This window comes from Eurypyga helias, unplaced genomic scaffold, assembly GCF_000690775.1.
Source record: "Eurypyga helias isolate BGI_N326 unplaced genomic scaffold, ASM69077v1 scaffold5621, whole genome shotgun sequence".
NCBI lineage: Eukaryota > Metazoa > Chordata > Aves > Eurypygiformes > Eurypygidae > Eurypyga > Eurypyga helias.
The window spans coordinates 229,738-253,788 of record NW_010228796.1 but is presented as its reverse complement, the minus strand read 5'-3'; the positions used below and the strand labels follow the sequence as shown (position 1 = coordinate 253,788).

At 44.9% G+C, this 24,051-nt stretch overlaps 1 protein-coding gene across 1 annotated transcript in view; it reads left to right on the top strand.

The window, feature by feature from the left end:
* Positions 1 to 24,051, top strand: part of RAPGEF6 (Rap guanine nucleotide exchange factor (GEF) 6) — a 96,606-nt gene that overhangs the window by 33,842 nt on the left and 38,713 nt on the right. The window contains exons 5-6 of the mRNA XM_010160133.1: positions 9,233 to 9,302; positions 12,350 to 12,493. Of these exons, the coding sequence (XP_010158435.1) occupies positions 9,233 to 9,302; positions 12,350 to 12,493 (214 nt within the window). The remainder of the gene's footprint in view (positions 1 to 9,232; positions 9,303 to 12,349; positions 12,494 to 24,051) is intronic.

Below are 24,051 nucleotides of genomic sequence, written 5' to 3'. Positions count from 1 at the left end.
CAAGGTCGGGATCCACGTGCGTGCCAGGCTGCTGCTGGCATGTGTTAAACATGATTTTGGACGCACTTGCAGTTACCAGTAAGGTTCAGAATTGTGACGCTGGTTGAAACAATTGTAATTTTAAATCTTTTGCTGGTTGTGTGACTGTAAAAATTGCAGAGGTTTTTGGATGATACTCCATCCATGTGTTTGCTTCAGCCTTCACAGCTTTTTGCAACTAAGTATTTTGGACCATTTTTCTGCTTGCAAGAAGACAGCTTTATGCTCACATCCCTCTGCTTATCATAGAATCACGGAATGGTTTGGGTTGAAGGGACCTTAAAGCCCCCCCAGTGCTACCCCCTGCCATGGGCAGGGACACCTTCCACTGGACCAGGTTGCTCCAAGCCTCATCCAGTCTGGCCTTGGACACTTCCAGGGATGGGGCATCCACAGCTTCTCTGGGCAACCTGTTCCAGTGCCTCCCCACCCTCTGCGGGAAGAATTCCTTCCTGATGACCCATTTCAATATCCCTCTTTCCATTTAAACCTGTCACTCCCTGCCCTTGTTAAAACTCCCCCCCCCTGCTTTCTTGTAGACCAGATCTTCTACTCCCCTGGGTAGGAAGCAGTGGTTGTTCAGTGCATCAGTGGCTCTAGAGGAGGTGCTCTTTTCCCTGGGTATTTCTGTAAGTGGTGCCTGCAACTTGTAGCGTTGCCTGACAGCCAGTAAGTAAACTAAGGCTGTAATACAGCTTGGGAGTGCTACCAATAAATGTATTTTGTAAAGCTAATTAATTCAGATAGGGTTGTTCATATTGAAATTCTTCTGGCAGTGTTAATGTTGTGATGAAAATCCTCTGAGGAGAAAGGGAACACAGTTGAGAAGAGGCAGCGCAGCGGTGAGAGGCCGTGTGTCCTGTCTCCTGAGGTGCGGCTCCTTGTACTGGTGGTGCTGCCTTTTTGTAAGAGGTGGGAAGGTGTTTCAAACTGAGAGCACGTGATGCTTTTTTTTTTTCCCAACATTGGAACAAGCTTCTAAGAAAGCCCAAAGAGTATATAATGAGGAAAGACTGTATTCAAACCTGTCATGACTAAATGACAAATAATCTTGCCCACAGTATTTTCCTCTTGTTCTGTTTGTAGTTCCCTAAAGCAGCTGCCCTGTAGAGGATCTGCAGACCACAAGGGATGTTGGTCGCCCCACAGCAATAGTTTCATATGGGCTAAACTGAAAAAGTGCAAGAGATGAGAAATTGGAAGCAAAGGGTTATGTGCAGTTTGTTTACATCCAAAATATAATTTTATTAAGGCTATCTAGTCCCGTGGCTGAAGAGAGAAGCCTGCTCAGTGGTGGTGTTGTTGTTGAGGGCTAATGCAAAAATGTGTTTTGATGCCCGAGCATTAGATGAAATCGGTATTTTGCGTTCAGCCGTGTATCTTGTGGTTTCAGGTTTCCTTTAAACCATTTCTGTTGGAGTTAAGTGTTGCAATACTTCTATAATTAAGTTACTTTGAAATGCTCAGGATTGGCAAAGAGTGTAGTGTCACGAAAGCCCTGCCACCTGCATTTGCTGAAACTGTTGTTCTGCACTCACATAACGTTTTTCCCCATCTCCTTACTCAGTTTTGGAAATGAGAGCGTGTCTGGGGCCGCTCAGCGGTGTGCAGTGCAGTGGGAGATGCTGCAGGAGCTCCAGAGAGGGATCCCCGAGACCCCCAGCAGCCCAGTTTTTCAGGTGATGGGCGATCTGAGAAAAATCTAGAGAAATCAAGACCTTCATGCAGATGTCCAGAAAAACAAGTAATTCCCATGAGGATTCCATAGAATCCCAGAACAGTTTGGGTTCAAGGGACCTTAAAGCCCCCCCAGTCCCACCCTCTGCCATGGGCAGGGACACGTTCCATAGACCAGGTCGCTCCAAGCCTCATCCAGCCTGGCCTTGGACACTCCCAGGGATGGGGCACCCACAGCTTCTCTGGGCAACCTGTCCCAGTGCCCCAGTTTCGGTGTCGATTAAACTCCCCTGCCGCAGCTGCAGTGGAAGAAGAGACGATTCTGCCTTCCCTAACTGCCGTCGGTGCTCCCGATCATGTGCTGTGCAGGCGTTCCCTTCTTTGGTACTTCCCAGCCAGTGACAAGGGATTTAAATGCAAAATTATGTTTTTAGGGTATTTGAATTGGGGTTTAATAATACTGATGGCTGTTCCAAGCCATTAATAACATACCTGTACAGCTCATTCAGGGGTAACTGCATGGATTTTACCTTGGAGCTAACAGCTACGTTGCTGTAGATGTCCTGGGCGTTTGCTGGAGCAGCTCCTGTGCACAAGAGGCACGCTTTGAGGAGAGGGAAAATGAAATGCCTTTCAAATGAAGGGTAAGCCCCGAGTTGTGGGGAAGCCCTCCCCATGTTTTCATCTGTTAGAGCAAACAAACAAACAACATGTCCATTTCTTACGCAGCTTGTCTCTTCCAGGCCCAGTTGTGCCCTTGCATGCTAATGGTTTTGATTTGGAGAAACCCAGCCAGGTTACTGGATGCGTGGGGCCATGGGGTTCACTTTGCAGTGGCAGAAAGTACAGTCTGTCTTCACAGCCTGACAGGCAGTTTGAGAGACAGGTGTATTCGTAAGAACAGGATATCTGCCAAGCACTGCCAACCCTCTGTTTGCTCGTGCTGCTGAACTGGTGTAGCAGTGTCCTAGGCTGGTCCTGCCTGGGCTGCAGTACCGCCTGTCACTGCAGGTAGCTTCATCGACAGCCACGGGTGACCCTGCCTTACAGGTACCAGCTGATGCAGAGAGGATGATTCTATGATTTGGTAGTTCCTGGAAAATACCGAACAGATCTTAGTGCCTGACATCTCGTCGTTGAAGGCCTGGATGCATGGAATATCTGAAAATACTGTCTCAGGATGTAGCAGAATATTGTAAGTTTGAAGAGTCCTGCTAATTAGTGTTCAAAGAAAGAATAAGGCATTCAGTCTCCATCTGTTGGTAAACTGAAAGCTCTTCAGGGCAGGCTGTTTTTACCTTTAAAGTATGTACTGTGTTGTGAGTATTGCATAACGAGAAACCATCAGTTAATTAATTAACTTCAGCATATTGATACCACGTTCTCCAGTTAAATGTGCTCCCATTCCTTCAGTTTGTTAGTCTTGAAATTCCAGAGGTATTTCAGCACCAAATACTTGGGTTGCTTAACAGTTGGATATTCTTTTGTGTTTAGAAAGCTTTAAGTGTTGGTATCCTGCCCCTGTACTCTGCTCTGGTGAGACCCCACCTGGAGTACTGCGTCCAGCTGTGGAGCCCTCAATATCAGAAGGATATTGACCACTTGGAGCGAGTCCAGAGGAGGCCACGAAGATGATCAGAGGGCTGGAGCACCTCTCCTATGACGAAAGGCTGCGAGAACTGGGCTTGTTCAGCCTGGAGAAGAGGAGGCTCCGAGGAGACCTCCTTGCAGCTTTCCAGTATCTGAAGGGGCTACAAGGGGGCTGGGAGAGGACTTTTTACAAGAGCCTGTAGTGATAGGACAAGGGGGAATGGGTATAAATTGAAATCAGGGAGGTTTAGATTAGATATCAGGAAGAAATTCTTCACAGAGAGGGTGGGGAGGCACTGGAACAGGTGGGGAAGAGATGTTGTGGATGCCCCATCCCTGGAAGTGTCCAAGGCCAGGCTGGATGTGGCTTTGAGCAACCTGGTCTAGTGGAAGGTGTCCCTGCCCATGGCAGGGGGGTTGGAACTAGATGATCTTTAAGGTCCCTTCCAACCCTAACCATTCTATGATTCTATGATTCTATGATCCATCCTGTTCAAAGAACTGCCTTGTTAGGTTCAGAATGTAGGTGGTTTGCTGTGTAAGAACAAGCTTTGTTACAACAGCTCCGGTGCCTTAAAGAAGTTCTAAAGCCTTTCCTTGTGTATTCTTAGGTTATGTAAAAGGCCAGTATTTTGGGGAGTGGGTTTGAAAACCGGAGTATGCTGAAATGTCCAAGGCACTCTCCCATGAACTATTTGATCCATCCCCTGTGTCAGTAAAGCCGAGCGTATTCTCAGGTACTTGCAGGTTTAAGACCTTGGAGTCTGGCTCTGCAGCCAGGGCGGGTTTTCTCCCTATTAGCAAATCATGCAGAGGAAAAGGGACGGATGACCCGTGTCGAACAACAGCTGACACTGAGAGCAGTGTTACTTGCAGTTGTTTTTTCTGGTTTCAGTAGCTCCTGTCTGATCCCGTGGCCTGAGCACCCATTAGTGGCTGGTATATGACACCGTGCCAGTGTAACTTACATTCCTTTCTCATATGATGCAATCGCTTAAGCATTTTTAATTATGAATAGCAGTGAATCAGGAGGAAAACGAGGTTTCTTGCAAATGAGGCATCCATAAATCAAGGGTAAACAAAGCTGCCTTTGGTATGTGGAAGACATTTTTTCCCCATGACAGTGTTGCAAGCCAGCAAGTGTCTGAAAATTAATGATGCAGATGTAATAGAAGAATATTAAGTGACAGGAGCGTGCAATAAAATTATAAATAAAGAAAAGCGTAACGTAGTCTACAGTACTGACTTTTCTGGGCTTCCAACTCTGAGAATCTATAAAATAATGATGTTAAATTTAAGACCCTATTACAATATGTGTGATTAAATACAGAGATCAAGCAAAATTTTAATTGGTGGATTGTTTAATGGTTATACCTTGGGTAGTATGTCCTTTGGCATAGATTTTCCTGTGTTGTAAGTAGAGCTTAATTCACATTAGTTGTGTGTTTTCTCACACTTTCAGTATTCATATAAGATTAAATTCTTAATTGGGCTGTATTCCCCCACTCTCTGCTTGGAAGCACACATAATGTGCTGTACCTTGGTGAGGCTTTCCTGCTTTTCTTCCGTATCTCACTGCATACGGCATCAAGAGAACTGGAAGTTTAGGGGTGTGTGTGGCTGGAGAAGCTGCTGGAGTGGTTTGGAAGCTGAGGTGCTGCTGGCCGACTGAAATGGGCTTGTGGGGTCAGACCTCTGCAGGGAGCAAACCCAGCCCTGTGAAGTGACGTCCATGGTCGTCGTCTTCTGGGAAGGTGGTGGTCTGAGTGCTGAGTCGGGTAACCAGGAAGACTGTGGAATGTCGGCTTCCGCAACACCCCGTGTTCTTGGCACCGCAGCAAAGAAGGATTAGTCCCAAAGGAAAAGATAGCCCTCTCTCTTCCAGAATTAGATGTACAACTTTTCTGTGCTCCCCTCCATGAGAAGGAGCATGTTTTGGGGTTGGGTGGATGTTGGCTGATTGTAAAGACTTACCTGAATAGTTTGTTGTCACAGAAATGTTCCTCCTCCGTTGGAAGAACGCTCCATACAAAGCTTGCTCTTGTCTTTCCAAACACAATTTTCTCTTCCCCATTTCCAAAGCTTTGGTCAACATAACCTTTTCCATTTCCTCTTACGTCTTGATACTGGAATCAGTTAATCTCTTAAGCTTTTTCATACCTTTTTAAGTACTGTTCTGTAAATTTTTGTAATGTGAACATGTATTCACTAGAAGGCAGGTTTAATGCTAGACACGACTAGGTGACTCCAAAACCTAATTATGCCGTTCTTTTACTGTTTCAATGCTCGTGGAAGAGGGGAGATTTAGATTAAACATGAAGAAGTTCTTCATGGAGAGGGTGGTGAAGCACTGGGACAGGTTGCCCAGAGAAGCTGTGGATGCCCCATCCCTGGAAGTGCCCAAGGCCAGGCTGGATGAGGCTTGGAGCAACCTGGTCTAGTGGAAGGTATCCCTGCCCATGGCAGGGGGGTTGGAACTGGATGATCTTTAAGGTCCCTTCCAACCCAAACCCTTCTGGGATTCTATGATTATTAATTAATTTTATGGTTGAGATTATTTCTTAAAAAAAAAAAAGATGAGTATCTGCTGCTTACCTAAAATTCCCTCACGGACTTTGACCGTCACTTCAGAGCAGGTTTGGATGACGCTGGGGCTGTTACGCTGCTGCTTCTCCCTGTGCCTCCTCGCTCTCCGTCATCCCCTTGGATGCGCGTGTGCTCTGCTTCTGGCTGTTTTTAATTTTGCCTAATGCATTTGCCTGAACTGGTTAAAACTCTAATTCTGTGACAATAAACAAATACAGCAAATATTTGAACTTCAATGTTGACTAATGGTGTGTAGTTCAGAAAACAAACTGTGGCGATTGTCATACATTGCCACCTTCTGTCAGTTAGACAAATACGCGTTCATCCTTGCTTACGTATTTGCTGATGATATTTTCCTGTAGCCTGTCGTTATTGTTAGTGGATGTCACTGCGGAAGAAAGTCTTCCCTGGTGAATGGTTTCAGGGCTGAGTTTCTGTTTATTCTAAGCATTCCATTGTGTAATTTTACAAGCCAATTAGGAATGAACATCGTTCTGCAGCCTTGATTAAATCTGGCAGGTTGGTGAAATATCCTGATGTCGGCAAACCTCTTAAATGATAGTGGAGCTACACGTTTGTATTCTAGAGAAGAACATGGGATAAGTCATTAAGAAAGTTAAAACCCTTGTTTCTAAAACACGTGGGGTATGTTGAGTAAGAAGAATGTTAAAAATCGTTGTTTTTAAAATTCGTTCTGCAGCCTTGATTAAATCTGGCAGGTTGGTGAAATATCCTGATGTCGGCAAACCTCTTAAATGATAGTGGAGCTACACGTTTGTATTCTAGAGAAGAACATGGGATAAGTCATTAAGAAAGTTAAAACCCTTGTTTCTAAAACACGTGGGGTATGTTGAGTAAGAAGAACGTTAAAAATCGTTGTTTTTAAAACGTGGTGGTGGTCATGGCTGGGGAAGAATCCTGTGATGCCCTCTCTTTGTGAGGGAGCTCTGTTGCGGTGTAATTGATAAAACATCTCATGATGTGCACCAGGAAATAATTACACTATTGACTTGTTAATATGAGTAGTTTATTCTCCAGGATTAGAAGGGTGGATTTTGCCTTGGAACATAATCCTCCTCTTAGTGTTGGCTTGTTGTAAAGTGCTTGATGGACCCGAGATGATAGTGCCAAGAGCTTGACCTTTGGTACAAGCAGCGTTCTCTTTCCTAGCTTTATTGTTTACTGCCATTACTTAATTAGCAAATGTTGCAACATAAGCAGACGGGAACTTGACAGGAGCTGAATTTCATGGGTATGTTTATGTAAAACAAACCAAAAAGCTAACAACCCTCCCTCAACCTCCAGTAGCTGGATAAATTGTTGTTATACAATAAAACCTGGTCTAGTGGAAGGTGTCCCTGCCCATGGGCTTTAAGGCCCGTCCCAACCCAAACTGTTCTGGGATTCTATGAAAAATACTGTGCTTGGACAATCTGCAGCAGGAAATCATAGCTTTTTCCTAACTGCTGGGGGTATAGCAATAGTATAATGATAATAGCATAGTGATAATGATGATTTCCGTCTGAAAAAACAGTCTTCCAGTTGCCTGTAATTCCTTTAGAATTTTGTTGGGGGGGGGGAAAAAACCCTGTTGTCTTTAGTTTTCTATTGTATGCGATAAAATTAGAACTGTTTTAACTTCTTCGTGACGTTGCCGATGATACCTTAACACAGTTGGTTTCACTTTGGTTTTTGGTTTGTGGATAAATCATAACGTGGGACTTCGTTTGCCTCAGTTAGAGCTTACAGTGAGTTTACATGGAAAACAATGTTTCTGTGTTTTCTGAACTAAATTAACTTCGTTGTAATGGTTGGAGTAGCTTGGCCATTATTTTTGAACTGTGGCAAACGCACAAGACTGTCATGCCTGGATCACATGCCATGTGGAAAAAGCATGAAAGAAGGCATGAAAATTTTAGCTAGGAGTTGCTTACTATAGATGTGTGAAAATGCCAGTTTTCCCTGTGAAACTTGTGTTTCTCTGGCCGGGGTGAGAAAATTTCAGTTGTCACTTATGACTCCATGGCAATCATGACCTTTAAGGATTTTTTTTTTTTTTTTTTCAGTAGACGGTTAGCAAACTCCAAACTTGGCAGTTTAGGCCTGCCCCTATTAGTTGTAATACTTTATCCTAACCGGATTGCACTGATAATTTCATTGTTGGAATAATCCGAGGTTTGGCTTGAATAACTTCACAGCTGAGTTGCTCAAGTTCCTTCCCTGAAAATGCAGGTGTCTTACCAAAGTTTTGCATCATTTGTAAGGATGAGCCTTTTAAACGTTTTCTACCAAGTGGTTGCGTTTCAGTGGGTGTCTGCTGTGGAGATGACCCCGTATGTAACTCAGACATGTTCTGGAGCTGAAGCTTCAGGCGTACTCACCCAACGTAACCTTGGGGAAAACAGATGGAGCTGACCCACTTTTTTTAGGATTTGTCTCCTCACTTGTCTTAGCCTCCCTGTAATTCGCACATTAATCTCGGAGCTAACTGATTCTTCAGTTATTTCACCTGCTGGTATGTGCTAAAACGTGATTGCTGCTGACAGTCTGAGTTTGTAGTGAGGCAGCTACAACTCCTGAACGGCTAACCCAGCCCCGATGCTCTTAGCTTGGGTTAGATAAGCTCGACCTACCCCACAACTAAGCTCAAGCAAAAGCCATCCCATGCAGACATCAAATTAGAAAAACCCCACTTGACTAACAGGTCTGTAGGGAAGACAAACTTACGTAATGTGTGAAGACAGATATTTTCAATTCCAGGTGCTACTACAGGCACAAATTTGGTGATTTAAGAGGTTATTGTTCTGGAACACACCCCCAGCAGTGTAAGGACAGAGCTCACAAGGCTCAGTTTTAGAGGAGAGGTTCTCCTGTTTGCTGGGAGGATGGATGAGCAACGTGGAGTTGAGGAAGCTCTTGTGAAAAATGCTGTGTGCAAGGAAGTACTTCGGGGTTCTTAGAATTTATGTCTATTTATTTTTACAAAGCCTGTTTAATGCTTAATTAACATTTCCTAATGTTTTCTTGTCAGCTCTGAAATGCCGTGTGAGGGGTTTGGAGTATCTGCAAGCAGTAATGATTTTACAGAAGAATGTTCTTTATATTTAGGCTTTACATAGCAGGCTGTGATGAGAGGTGCTGAGTAAATTAACAAAAATAACGATAATAGTACTATCTGGTTAGAATTTTTCACACAATAGTCTTCATCAATTTTTCTTTGTCCCTTTTGTTTTTAAGGATGTTGTAACATGTACTATTGCCAATTATTTTTATCACTGAAAAGGTAAAATAGGCTGTTCATCTCATTCTTTTTCGTTTGCTTTTTTCCATCCCACTCTAGTTTTGGCAAGCAGTCTGGAGGAAAACGAGGATGCGAGTGTATCATATTGGAGCCTTCAGAAATGATTGTGGTAAGACAGATTTTTCAAATGTATTTAAATCTATTGCTGGTTTCAGCAAATTCTTTCTGTTTTATAGCAGAAAGCTTATTGTAAAGCATTCCATAAAATCGCAGCAAAATTGCCTTGATTTCAATTATACCTATGGCTGCTTTCGTAACAGCAATAGCTATGTAAATTTAATCTAGATGGGTAGATGATGATGATGATTAGGTCATTCTTTCTAAAATTATGCTTACTTGAGTTTCAAAAGCCTACCAGTTACGGCTGAGATGAGCATTCCCGAGTCAGGCAGTGACAGCCCACTACCTTGAACATTGGATATACCCCCCTGCCCCCCATTTCACTGCTTCCTACTGTCCATGCCAGCCGTGCTGGGTCTAGTAGGAAAGCCCCTCTTACTCCTAGCCTGGCAGTTCCACACCGTGTTGAGGCTTTTAGGCAAGAGGAGGAGCAACGTACAAGTGCCTAGCCAAGGCACTGTGCTCTGTTAGGACCAGGGTCACGAACAAGCCCGTTACACAAGGTGGCATGGACCCTGCTAATGATCTGCACTGACACGAGGTGTACTTCAGTTTTATTTCCCTGATTAATCCTTATTAATTTATCCTAATTCTTCTATTTTCTCTCTATTTTTTTAAATTTGCAACATACTAATGATGTTTAATACATAATGAATATTTATCTTCAAGCAAACGAATTAGCTGCTTTAATGTAGTTATAGAATACCATCATTCTCTGCCGCTGACAGAGGGGTAGGGTTTTTTCCCCTCTTCGTTTTTAGAACGAATCAGTTTTCTAGTGGGAATCCTCTGGGAACTGACCCATTTTAAAGGCCGTAAAATGTGGTCAACTTAAGTTAATGAGGATAACAGATAGTGTGTGAATGGGCATTGTAGCTCATAGTTTTGGAGGCTGAGCAATCTATTGAATTAATAATAAGTTATCACTTAGGAAAATGGCCCAGAATTGCAGTGTATCTTGAGTACTGAAGTCTCCTTTCTGTTGTTCCTTGGTGCTTTCATTTTATTCTTCAGATCTAAGTGCATTTGGGGGTGGCACGGGCGGCAGGGTGACACTGAGGCCAGTCCTACATCCTCCTCAATTCTTCTGTGGCAGCAAGTGTTGGGGTGAAGGTGGCTGTGTGGAATCATTCTGCTGCTGCCAGTGTTAATAAAACACCACCTTTGGTTAGCAACTAGCCAGTCAATGCGCTATTCTCAGCCTCGTGATACATATTGCGAAGGAAATCATGGGAAGAGGTCTAGGGGCAGCAGGCTCCACTGGAGAGGGACTTTTTCCAAGGGCGGGGAGTGACAGGACAAGGGGTAATAGGTTTAAACGGAAAGAGGGAGATTGAGATGGGTCATCAGGAAGGAATTCTTCCCGCAGAGGGTGGGGAGCACTGGGACAGGTTGCCCAGAGAAGCTGTGGATGCCCCATCCCTGGGAGTGTCCAAGGCCAGGCTGGATGAGGCTTGGAGCACCCTGCTCTAGTGGAAGGTGTCCCTGTGCATGGCAGGGCGTGGGGCTGGGTGGGCTTTAAGGTCCCTTCCAACTCAAACCTGATTACCACTTTTTTTTTTTTTAATATGACTAAATGACCTGTTTAAAAGGACTTTTTTTATTTGTCTGTTTGCCTCCATGCCTTGTACCTTTTACAGCCTTACACCATCGTGCTTACAGCAGTGCTGCTACTGGAGATGTTTGCTCATTGTCCTGGGCCTTTGCAAACCGGTAGTACAATTCTAGTGAAAAGTGTGGCTGCCCCTTGCAAGGGGAACTCTGGTTTTCTGATTTTTTTTTCTGACAACACTGTGGTGTGAGGTTCTTTAGCTACTCTTTAGCTACTGTATCTTTAATCTATGTTATCAACATATGTTTTGTCTCTACGGAATTAAAGTAACCCACAAGGCAAGCCCAGCTGCATGCACCTTCCTCTGACCTCACGCAGGCTTCGCTGTTTGGAAAAAGTGATGTGAAAGGTAGATGTGATCTTGCTTTTGTGATGGTTTAGATATTTTGATTACTTTCTTTTTCCTGTCTGTTAAGTCTTTCTGGTTTTCATCCTTTCATACCTTTTTCCATTTGAATTTTGAGATAATTTACCCAGGTACGTGAAACGAGGGCTGCATAAGGTCGCAAGGAGGTGGTTCTGTTCCAGGACTAAAGCCTTACCTTTAGGATTTTCAAGGGAAATTGGAGGGGGGGTGGTGGTGGAGAAATTGAGGACAGTAAAATCTCCTACATAGCAAATGTGTTGTAGAGGAGATTCTTGCCTGGCTGCAGCCTATTTGCATGCACGTCTGTGCTGCTTCCTGCTAGGAGATATTTTTCCAAAACATCAAAAGGAAATGGGAAAGGGACTGCTTTTTATAGAAATAAAGGAATTGTAACTAGCGAGATAAAAAGATTTCATGTTGGCTTTTACTAACACGATAAATTTACCTAATGTTTAATGTTTAGTTGCAAATAATATTTAACCTCAAGATATGAATCAAGTTCCAGATATTTCTTCATAATCTGCTGGAAGCGATTAGAACTCAGTAGGAATTAGGCGAAGTAGCTGTTTATAAAAAGCTGGAATATTTAAAGTTGCTTAGCTGTGACTGGTACTAAAAATAAGTTATGTTTTTAAAAATTACACCAGTAAAAAGAGGATATAATTCAGTGCCTTTACTGCATTATAAGTACAGAAGTAGTAACTTGGGTGTTGAAGATACACTGGCAATGAGCAGGGTCTGTAACTCGTGTTGTGTGATACGTGTGGGTGCACAAGGGTTTCTGCTGGTGAGTGACATGGTTTAGAGGATACGTGTGCCTTTTTAAAAAAAACACCGCTTCCTGGAAGGAAACTGTGGCCTCCGGCTCATTGTAATAACGTAGTTCTGAGACATGCAGCAGTGGCTCTCCGAAACGTCCGCCGTCGTTTTCTCCAGAAAACTTGAGCTGCTCTGAACTTATGTTTGCTCTTTCCTCATGAGCTTCGTACGGCTCCATCGGCTTTCGGTGATATGGAAGAACTGGATGTTTAACCAGGAGCCTGAACATGTGTTTCAGGTGGAGAACTCCAAAGACCATGAGGAAAACATCTTGCAAAGAGAAGTCCCGCTCAGGCAGTCCCGTCGGAGGTTTCGGAAGATCAACCAGAGGGGCGAGCGTCAGACCATCACTGACAACGTGGATTCCAGCAGCTACCTGTCGGTGAGTCTGCTCTCCATCACCGGGTCTCCTTGGCACCGCGCCGTCTGCGCCGCATCTTGTTTTATTGGGGAAACCTGTTGAGATGGAATAATTGCTGTTTGTCTTCTTGGACAATGTTTTTTCCTGTTGGGGAGCAGGAGGGTGCTTTGGATTCGAACAACATCCCTGGGAGTGAAGAGTCGGGCACTAGAAAGAAAAGAGGTTTTTTGGTTTAAGGGGTTTTCGGTTGAGCATTGTAAATAAAAATGTGTTGGCAGGACTGAGGAATGGTCGTTCTTGGGTTTTGTTGTTTTACCTGGCGTTCTTTTGGTAAGATGTAGGAATAGGGGGTTTGCTTCTTTCTCTTAATAAATCTGAACTATGGTTTGGGGTGGATTCCATCAGGAGTGCAGCTCAGTACGGCATCAGCGTTATTGTACATGCTCATGTTTGCTTGCTTGAAAGAAGCATAGTGGTAATTCAAGCTTCAGTAAGAGCGAGGGCAGCTCATTTGCTAGTTTAAATAACATCACAGATTCTGTGTTCTGTGCTGTGTGAAGGCACGTACAGCTGTGGTTTCAAGGCCACAATGCTTTTACGAAGGTTTCTCTTTACCATTATTTTTCACGTACGAACTTCCTGCTTGGTAGCAAGGATGTACATGTGATCTAGATAAATTATTTCATAGAAAATAATTATTCTGGATACTTTGGTTTGCTTTGAAAATCAAAGGTTAAAACCCAGCGCTAACGTTGAAGTACACAAACCTTGGGGAGTCTTCATGCACAGAAAAGAAAAAAAATTCCATTTCTCCCCTTTTCTCCCCCCATCTTCCTTTTCATCTCCCCAGAAGTTACAAAGCCTCTCTTGGGCGATACACTTGAAAATACCTGATGTGTGCAGTTAGATAGAAACTTGAAAGATTCCCTTGGTTTCAGAATCAACTGCTGTTTGCTCTGCACGTTGCTCGCGGTCAGGTCGCAGGTGGTGATTTTGGACTCTCCACAGCATTAGCATGTCTGCGAGCGGAGGTTACTTTGGTGTTTGTCTGCAAGCAGAAGAGCTCTTGTTGCTGTGACAGGAAGAGAACATGCTGCTTGAAGCTGAACATCCTCTGCCATCTCATCTCAAGAGCTGTCGTGTGTGTCGGATTTTATCATTAGTAAGGCATTGAATTAGTTATTGACGAAATGAGGTGTTGGATCCTCGTGCTCTGGGCAGTCACATGTAAGGCTTTATTAGGAATTAAATTCCAATCTGTATGACAAAACCTGTCTCTTTGGAGTTTGTGACAGTGAACACCCAGAAAATAATTCTCAGATCTCAGTGCTAAGAGGAAGAGAATCCCAGGAGCAGCTGATGCTGATGCTGCCTGTGCAACTTGCCTGGAGGGGCACACGAGAAGGGACTCGGCAGCTTTGGTCTAAGAAAGACCAAGTTAGTGGCTTCTTGTAGGGGTGGTCAGTTATTGATGCAAGGAGTCAGTGTGGCACGCTTGTGGGACTGTGAGTAGTCAACAAATGATATCCTCATTAGGATTTTTCTCCATGTTGGTGTATTTCTTTGTTAGCAATAGCACAGAGTGCGCGTGTGTCTCTGCACATAGTTTCTTGTTGCAAACCTGGTGACTTCCTGAGATTTATGAATATATATATTTGATCAGGATTTGTTGGGAAATGGTATAAACTTCATAAATCAACAGCACATTCCTAAAGCTGCTCAGTTAATTAGGAATGTATAAAAAGAGTCCTGTTAACACTGCTAGGTGTTTTCTTGGATGAGTGAGTGCTAAGTGGCAAGGAGTAAACAACCACCTCTGATGGAAAATCTGCAAGCTGTTGGGTTTTCAGCAGTTTGAGTTGAAATACCAATCCTTGCTTTGTAGACTGTAAGCTAATTGGAAAGCGTCGTCCTTGCGGTACTTGGTGTAGCAAAAAGTAATTTGTAACTCAACAGATGACTAAGAAATCAAAACACGATAACCAGCTGCCTGTTTGACAAGTAAATAAAAATGGGGTGCCTATATTTTTCCATATTCCATTATAATCTGACAAAATAATGAATTTTTCTGACATAGGGTTTGTTCTATGCCTAGGTTTAACTCTCACCTATATGAGTCTGCTCATACATGGCCGTTGGTTCCCCATGGTCTTGAAAAACAGCCTGTATAATGTAACTTCACGTGAGAATGGGCAGGGTAAGGGTTTGTGAATGACACTTCTTTGACGAGAACTTGCAATAACGTTTGTGCCAGAGTGGGAAAACTGTTTACAAACTTGCCGTCAGATTCCCTCCGTGGCGTAACGCTAATGAGTAAACGCAGTGTTGAATTTCTCTCCCCAGCCTGTTGCTAAGTGCTCCCTGACAGATGCTGAACGCAGCCGATGGACCTTTTGTGAGCCCTGCTTGCTCGGGGAGGGCTCCGGGCTTTCTGGCCCCTCCGCATGGAATTCAGTCAGGCTCCAGTGGTGTGATGTTAGAGCACGCGGCGGGACTCTGGGTTTAAGTTTTTAAATGCCTGATCACTCAGACAAAGGTAGTTTTCCGCTTTCTGAAGAAAACTTAGCATCAGTAGTTGTTGAATTCGGTGTTCTTTATCCCAGCTCAGTTTTCCTTTCCTTTTTAATTTAAGAAATTAAATAGATTTCTTGTGCTTGCTTTTAATGGGGGTTGTCTATGCAATCTCCATGAACTCCTTAAAAAGGAAATATCTGCACATTAAATACACTGTAATGAGTATTTATGATTGTTAATCTCTGTTATTACAAAGCATTACCCACTAGGTTGTGACGTGGGCTTGCATCTCCCCCTCACGTGGAGCTCCCCGCTTGTTGTGGGAACTCGTTCTGTAGAAACCCCTGTGATGGGCCATGAATTAAAGATTTGTATGCAAATACTTTAATATTTTAAATTATTGTTACCCTCTTTGAAGCTTTTCCTTTCTCTTATGTCTCTTACTTAAGTAAAGAGAGCCCTAGTACTTAATTTAACTGTGTATGTTCAGGATAGCTGACATTCAAATGAGTGTGGGTATCTTCAATTCCCCTTCCCCTTGAATGAACTAGCATTAAAAGTGGATCATTTGGTTGGTTTCTTTGGTGAAGGAATTACTATTTAGGCTCCTTTACTACGTTTTTATGGTTCATAGAGCAATATTGTTTCATAAGAGCACTGGTCTCCTGCAGAAGTAGTATTTAAAATGGCCTTTTTTTCCTTCACAGTGAACATATACTGACAGTGTTCTTTCTTCTCACTCAGTCAGAAGAAGTTTATATTTCTGTGTATGCCTTCAAAATGTGAATTTGTTCTTGTAATACATACTGAGAAAGTATGTCAGACCTGCTTTTGCTCAGTGGTGACCAGGCTGGGGCCTGGCTTCCGCTTGCAGGGGTGCACGGCAGCCACGTTAAGGTTCTGCTGGCACTGGGCTTTTCCCTCCTCTAGCACATCTGGCCAGCAGGATCCTGAGGAGAAACGTGTATTGGGTGAAACACTTCTCAAATGTGTGTGTTTCCAGGATGCAAAAGAGCACTGCTGCCCATGGGGTGACAGAGGAGGTGGCTCTGTCCTGCTGGGTCATGGGGAAGGCAGAGGCCGCGGTGGCAGGGCTGAGCATCCCCATTGTTACATGGGATCTCTCATCCCTAGGCGTTTCTGGCCACTGTTGCCTTTCTAATCTTGTCACTTAACTCTCCCCATCTTGCATGTCACCCCCGCCGTGACGTCCTGGTTTGGGGGCGAGGCGAGGCTGGAGTCATCTGGGGAAAGCTCTTGCTCAGGCTTAATGGATTAGAAGTGTGCCGCTGGTGTTAATTACGCCTCTCTTGCCTCAAGTCCTATTTGTTGGTAGGATTGCTTATCTTTTTGGAGATAGGCACTCCGTGTGCACATTGCTGTCTGTGATCTGGGTGAGAATCCAGACAGGAGCTGGGGCCGTGCAGCGGGGCATTATCACAGCTGAGATAAGCACTTACTCATTCCTAGTTCTTCGTCTCATTCTCAACCCACGAAGTAATGCAACTGCAAGAAAAAAGGTACTGTGATGGTCTTTGTTCAACTCAGTCCCCAGCTTTGGTAACCGCAGAGCAGGTGCTTACAGAACTCCAGCCAGACTAACCATGGATCCCTTTTTTTACATGAATGCTTTTAGGAAAAAATGTTTAATGGTCGTTCTGGTGTTTTATTCGCAGTTAAAAAAATGAAGCCTGAGATGGTAAGTTTTGCACTTACTTCTTGCATTGATCAAAACCAAATGGGAGTTCAACAACTTGATATAAATTTCTACGTGACCCTCAAATCTGTAAACTCAAATCTCTTAATTTGAATAAGAGTTTTCTGATTTATTACCTACGTGCATTTTTGACAGTTTTCCGTAATTTTTTTAAAATGATGAGTGTGTTTCTAAAAATCATGTCTGTGTGAAGTAATGCCTGTTTCTATGTAGTTGTGACAAACTTTGAATTTTTTCACTTGTGAGTTCATTGTTGAGCAGAATAAAGGGATCGGTACCAAACTTTTAATAGTGATCCGCTTGCTCAGAGATGCAAACTTTACCTTTTCTTTTTTTCACTTTAAACTCTTGTAAGAGGATGATGAAGTTTAAAAGACTTATTATAAACGTGAAGTTTTACGGACAGTGTCTTCATACTTGCATCATGTACAAATTTTTCTGGAGCCTTGTAGAAGCATTTATCTTCAGAGAAGTCTGTCACTGCAGACTGCTTGAGTGGCAAGTTTCTTGTTCTTTGATCATTACTTAATGTAATCCTGTCAGAGACTGGAGTGAGCGTAGGGTATCACGCAATTTTAGGAGGTTAAGTCACATCTCAGCGTACGGGATCAAACCCATTAGGTTCTTTACAATCACTAATCCTTTCCCTTTTAATCGCTATAAAACACTACGGGTCTTTTATGATCTATTTTTAACTGCCAGGTAAATTTGCTGATGAAATGGTACCTTTATTGATCCAAACCAACCCAGACCGACTTACAGCATGCCTGCTGCTGCCTTGGGTTGAACGTGGATGTGGCGTTGGCTGGCATCTGTTTATTTGGAATACTGGTTAACGTTAATGAGGCTGTGGCTGAACCCACTTGTTCAGCTGCGGGAGGATGGCTCTTCGCAGCTCGTTGCTTTTTCAAGTGTTTATGTCCATGCTTCCTCTTTTTGGCACTTTAAAAAAAATGTGTCGAATGGCAGGATTTTAGCTTTATTAACAAATCAGAAGAAAAATATAGGTCTTGCTGATATCCACGCGTCTCGCTGTGCATCAGTACAGAAATTTAGGTCGTTGATAGCTGTCTGGACGTGTCATGTGATGCAAAGAGATAATGCATGTTCCTTCTTCCTGACACTGGTTTTACACCATGAAGACTTTCTCTGTTCTGATCTTTAATTTTCCGTGGCCTAGGTCAGATCCCTGGGGATCTGCACTGAGGATCAGTGGCATGTCCAGGAACCTCCGTGAGCCAGGTTGGGTGGGATAGCCCTCGGGAAGGCCTGTGCCTGCAGTCACTTGCTCCCAACGCCTGCCATTTCAATTGTTTTTCTTGCTCGGTGATCAAGAAGAAGCTGCGTCGGCAGCGCGTTTGCTTCCTGAGCAGACGGCTGCGGTTGTGGCCTGCGCCTAAACGGGGGTAAGGGTGTGGGTGCAGCCCCCAGCACCCGCAGCGGAGGGGAATGTAGGTGGCTGGAGCCCCTGGCTTTCTGGAAATAAGAATTATTGCCAGGCTGGTGAATGATGTTGTAGTGAAGCCGCTGAGTTAACTGGTGATGTCAGAGGGGTCTGCTTCCCCGACTAACTGCTGCTCCTCCGGCGGGGTCCCGCTGATGTCCAGCCTGGGAAGCACCCCGGCTCTGCTGAGGGGGCGGCCCTGGGGTACTTCCCTTGTCCAGATGCACCTTTTTAGGGCTCCTTGGAAGTCTGTCGCTGGTTACGGTGGTCATGAACAAGACACCAATCCTCAAACTGAGCCGTGCATTAAAATCCTCCCTGGGAATGTCCATGGAACACTGGTGCTTCCCAAACCACTTAATGGGCATCTGCAGTTTCCAGAGAGTAACGACTCGGATAGTCTGCACACAAAATACAAAAATACTTACTGAAACCACTGCACTTGGGTTAAAATCTGTGTTTTTCAGATTAAAGTTAATTTTTTTTTTTTAAAAACAACCTCTGTAATGTGTAAACCCCAATTTATCCATGATGAAAGTGGTTGTAGTTACTCAAAACTTGGCATTCAGGAGTTTCCCTGAAGGTTTTATGGAATCGGGGAGCAGGTTATGTATAAACTGGGAGTTACAGAAATCACCTCTCTTCGGAGGGGACACGTGTAGCTGCCTAACAGCATTTAAGAGTGATGCACAAACGAAACTACATCAAACTGAAACTAGGGAGGATTTATTTCAGGCGAGCACCTGTATTTACACAAATCTGGCTGCTGGCAGCAGTGTACAGCCATTCCCCTTGCCCCTACCAGTGCTTTACACTGTCATTTTCTGCTCTTGCCTCAAAGACCTTTTTTAAACCGTTCTCCATCTCGGGTAAGACGAGCACTTAATGGCACAGCTGCTCCCTCCCTAAGTGTTGGTGAAAGCTGGGGTGATGGTCGGCCCCACGACCCTCATGTCCCTGCGGCAGGTTTGTGTGTTACTCCCCCCTTGCTCGGCAGAGCAGCAGCAGCAGAACGGCCTTTCTCCCTGTGATAATTCCAGAAAATCTTGTGGATGTTTTGACACTTGTTTCCTACTTGCAGGCCAAACACATGGGTGTTTTTACAACCGAGCCCTTTCACCAGGAAGCCTGGAACCGTTTGGAAACGGATCCTGAGCCCAGTCCATCTGCCGCAGGGAAACCTCCCCTCTCCTTTAGCTGGGATTGAACCGGGGGGGTTGCTCCAGACCTTGACCTACGCTGGCAGTGCTGGGGGAGCCATGTGCTGCTTGTCCTCCATGGCAGCTTGTGGCAGAACAACCTTTCAAAAACTGTAGATATTTTGCAAATTAATGTGACCAAGAAATAAAACCTCAGGTCACTGTTAGCGTGCTCTCAATGCAGTGACCGGTTGCCTGTTTCCTCCTCCTCCTTCCACCATGCAGACAAATTTACATCATGGTAGAAATTAACTCAGTTCCTTGGAAAACGCCTGAGAAAATGTTTTATGTAGCATGTTCAGAGAGTTAACCTCTGTTTTGATGGACCCTAAGGGGTTGGGTGGCAGTTCCAAAGTCATTAATTCTTTATAAGCAGCCTCTTATGCAAACTAGATTGAGAATGATGTGTAAGGCTTGTGCCCACTGCTCATAACTGTATCATGTCACTCGGGAGGGGGTTAATGGTCAAAATTAATGGTCAAAAGCGGTGCTCTGCACCCGAGAGAGGCTTTTTGGTCTTTTGGGGGGACATAAAACCCTTCGGTGCGTGAGTTGTAGCTCTGTCAGATCCTTCTTTTTAATGTTACCGTTTCAGTCTTTTGCAGTGACATATTGAGGGGCTTCTTGTAGAAAACCGATGGCGTAGTAGCCAGCAAGCTGGTCGCCTGCATGCAGGGAGATGGTAGCATGATGGTTCTGTTTTTTATTTCCTGCCCTCCATCTGGGCTGTCTCTGTTCAATATGCTCTACAAAGTGTAGCAGCCTGGTTGTGTTCTCATTCGTAGCCAACTCAACCTTTCACTTGGGTTTAGGCTCATCCTTCCTTGGAGAGGAGCAGTCACGTGAAGGGTCGGTTTGTATTTCAGCCTGAAGAGTTGTGAGTTGGAGTCGTTGGGCACTGAAGGACTTCTTTAAGGGACTGTGGTGATGGTGACTTCAACTCTGTATCCAAGTTAAAATCGTTTTCTTGGAAATTTCTTGGAAATTCACATTGACTCAGTCGTGTTCTCCGGAAGCTTCTGGCCCAAGTCGGGGACTGAGAATATCCTGAGTGATTTTCAGTTAAAATCACCATCAGAAAATGTCAGTGCATAATGCAAGCATTTGGATGTCCTGTTTTCCTTGAAAAACTTGGCATGAAACCCCTTCTCTGTAAGAGAGAATAGCTAGAAGAATATCTTGGGGTTTGGCATAGAACTGATTGCTATCTAATGACATTTAACAGCATTTGTAATTTTACATTTGATATGTGGAAACTTTCTTAATGGGGGTATATTTGACAGATGAAATACTTGAAATAGTTGGCTAAGTGGGATGATCACTGTAGCTTAATTCCGTGCTGATACTTCCGTTGCTCGTGCAGGTCAGAGTTGATTTCTGTTGCCCAGTATTGAAGTGTTATGTTCTCGTGTGATGAAGTTTTTTAGTTTGAGGTTATGTAGCCACAAGGGCTTGCATTGTCTTTATGATTTTGATTTTGTTTCTTTTAAAGTTTGGTTAACGGTTGTGGTTTGTCAGCTTGGAGTGCAGTTATGGCTTCTGGCCCACCCCTTGCTTTAGCTGTTGACACTGGTTTCTCACATCGGGTGAGAACTGAGCTCTTCCTGCTGTTTTCCTCTCAGTGGAGGGAGGGACCCCCAGTGATGCTGGGGATAAATTTCCCAAGAGCATACTCAGCTTTCCGTTTTTAAAGGCAGTAAGGGCTGGATTATACCGGAAGATGAGAAAGATTGGAAATCACTGGGATGCTTCATCTGCAGAGGAAGACCCTGCAGAGCTGCTTCCCCAGCACGGCAGATCTGGGGATCTGGGCGTTGCGCTGTGGTCACCCAGCTGGTAAACCCCTCGGGAGCACTTTTGCCGATGCCTTACCCCACCTTTCTCCTCCATTGATGCTGTTGCCGAGCTCAGGCTGTGCTGCGCCTGGCTGGTCCCAGCCTGGCTCCAGGGACAGCTGAAATTCCTGTGCATGGATTTACGCCTGAGCCTGGGCTGTTGCTGTAGGCTCTGCATAGGGAAAAGCAGCGTGGTGCCTTCAGACATGGGGCTGTTCCTGGGAAAATGGTGTTCATGAGATGCCCGAGATGATGCTCGTATCACGTACTCTCTTCGAGCTGGGTGCCCTGACTGCTAATAAATGAGAGTTGGCTGTTCCAAATCACCTTTGCTTAGAGAGAATGGTTGAAATTTGGTAGAAGGAGGCAGATCCCTCCCCCCTTCCTGCTCTCAGGCTTCCAGGTTGGTGTTAATCCTCAAGGAAAAAAGACAGAAGAAATATTGAAAGTGGCATTTTAATGATTTCTAACCTCCATCTGGGGAGTTAATGTAGTATTCTCAAGGTCATTCCATCAGCAGCCTTTTTCTTGCGCGAGGTGTGCTGGTACCTTATGTTCTAAATAGTCTTAATCTGCTCGTGGTAACTCAAGATACAGTTTTTTTACAAATGAGGGAAGAAAAAGTGGTGTATTTAATTGGCTGTCGTATCAACTTTTGGGGGATGAAAATAAATATATCCATTGGTGGACTTCGCAGTTTCCAAACGTGATACTCCGACTGGCTTCCCAGGTAGGTGGCAGCTGAGGAAATGCCAGCCAGGTCCGTGTTAGGTTTGGGCTGTGATTTCAGTTTTGAGACAAGGTCAAGGTTAATGTTTTCGTGAGCAAAATACTCAGTATGTTCGGATTTTGCTGTGGGATATTACAGATTCCATCCTTTTAGCATCTCTGCATGGATTCAGTCCCACAGACTGACCTTTCTGGGGTTGGTGTCTACTCCTCATCACCAGGGATTTTTGGGTTGTGTACCTTCCCAAACATCCCCACCCCTTGCCGAAATGAGATGTCAGGAAGGGAAGGGAGGGGCGTGGTATGAATCATCTTGGTTCAAACCGTAGAAATGAACTTTTTGTTTGAGTGTGTAGCAACGGGGGCTTCCCCCTACCCCCCAGCACCCCCCCCGCCCCGTGCTGCCGTTGTCCCTGTTTGCGATGCCGATCATGCTGCTGCCCGACTCCGCAGAGAGTGCGCACCGACTGACAGATCTGCAGGAGAGCGCTGCGATTTATAAACGTATTTAAGAAAGTATTATAAACCATATAAATCGAAATGGCTGCAAACAGGAGATGACCTTTCCGTGCTTAACACAACAGCTGAAAAAAGATGGTTGGGGTAGTGCGAAAGCGATGGAGAAATTGAATCCGTGGTGCCTTTTTATTGTTCCTTCTGTATTGCTGGTGCTATATTTAGAAGCTTACATCACTTCGGCGATGATGACAGTCTCTGCCCTCCCTCTCCCGCTCCCTCCCGCTCTCCCTCGCTCCTTCCCTTAGGATGGATTGTGTTTTCATACTACTTATGAGTCCTACGGATCTTTCCGTAGGGTTTTTTTGTTTCCCTGCAGCCTGTTAGCCAGTGCCGCTGTGGAAAGCGATGTACGTACGGATGTGATCGCACCACGTAGTGTCACCCTGAAGGGGAAGGGGTGCTGCTGTCCCTGCCTCCCCTTGCTAAACGGGTCAGGAACAGGGTGGAGAGTTGGATTTCTTTTTTTTCCTTTAAACAGGAATTCCTGAGAAGCCCTAGCAAGGGGCTAACCTTGCAATGATTCATTTAAGTGGGATGGCAGGGAGAAATCGGTGGAGCGTGCCAGTGATGCTGAACCAAGCGAGCTGTGCCAGGGACGGGGACGGCGTCCAGCTCACGCGGCAGCTGGCTCCCCCCGCTGCACCCCCCGCTCCCCATCGCCTGCCAGCCCAAAATGATGGAAAGTGCTCAAATACATTGAAATAACCTCTTGATGCAGGTGCCATTAATGCTGAAATATTTCTGCATTAAGGCCGCTGTGTTTGGCAATTCCCACTTGCAAAACTGTATTAAAATGAATTATTTTAGCCTGAAACATCTTTGCCCGCATGTGTGAAATGACAGATTGCTTTCCGAGCAGCCGCTCGCCTTCCCCAGCCCCCACCGTGGGCTTGGAGTCAGGATGCGACCTCAGCTGCTGTGCTTACGGAGGGGGGGGCACAGCAAGGTACCTCCTCATGGCCGAGCATCGCGGCGGGGGGACGTGGCTGGGGACAGCGTGCCGGCGGTCGCCTGGCTCCGAGGACAAAAGGACAGGAGTCAGCAAGCCCAGCCCTCAGCCCAGGCCCCTCTGCTCGCTGGCATGCCGGCGGCTTCTGCCTTTTCAGCCAGTGCCATGATGGCTTTGAGAGCAGCCCTGGGCGCTCACAACAAGCTTTTCTTCCTCTGATCGATCAGGGGAAAGTGCTGCTTGACGGGCACCTTCTGCTCTCAGCTGCCAGTGCTCCCTGCTTTTGCACAACTTCCATTTGGGGTGTCCTTAAGTAAGAGAAGGCTCTAATCTTGCTTAACTGGATGTGCATTTAAATTGTGAAAGGCCTTCCTGTCCTTTTAAACACATCCCATTTTCCAGTGACTTACTCTTGTTAGACAATTGGAACCTGCAGGCTTATTTAACTGTTGGGAGGATTCAGATACCGTTATGGGAGTATAAAGGGAATGGGATGCGTAGAAATGTATAGTGGGATATTTCAAGCATGGAAAGAAATCAGGGTTATGAAACAAAGACCACCTTTAATTCAGAGACTGTAGACCAAAGCGTTTTTTTTACTTAAGATTCTCTGAAAACTAGGAATCTGGCTTAAAATGAGCTTTGCTCTTTGTGATTCTGCCCGATGCTGCCA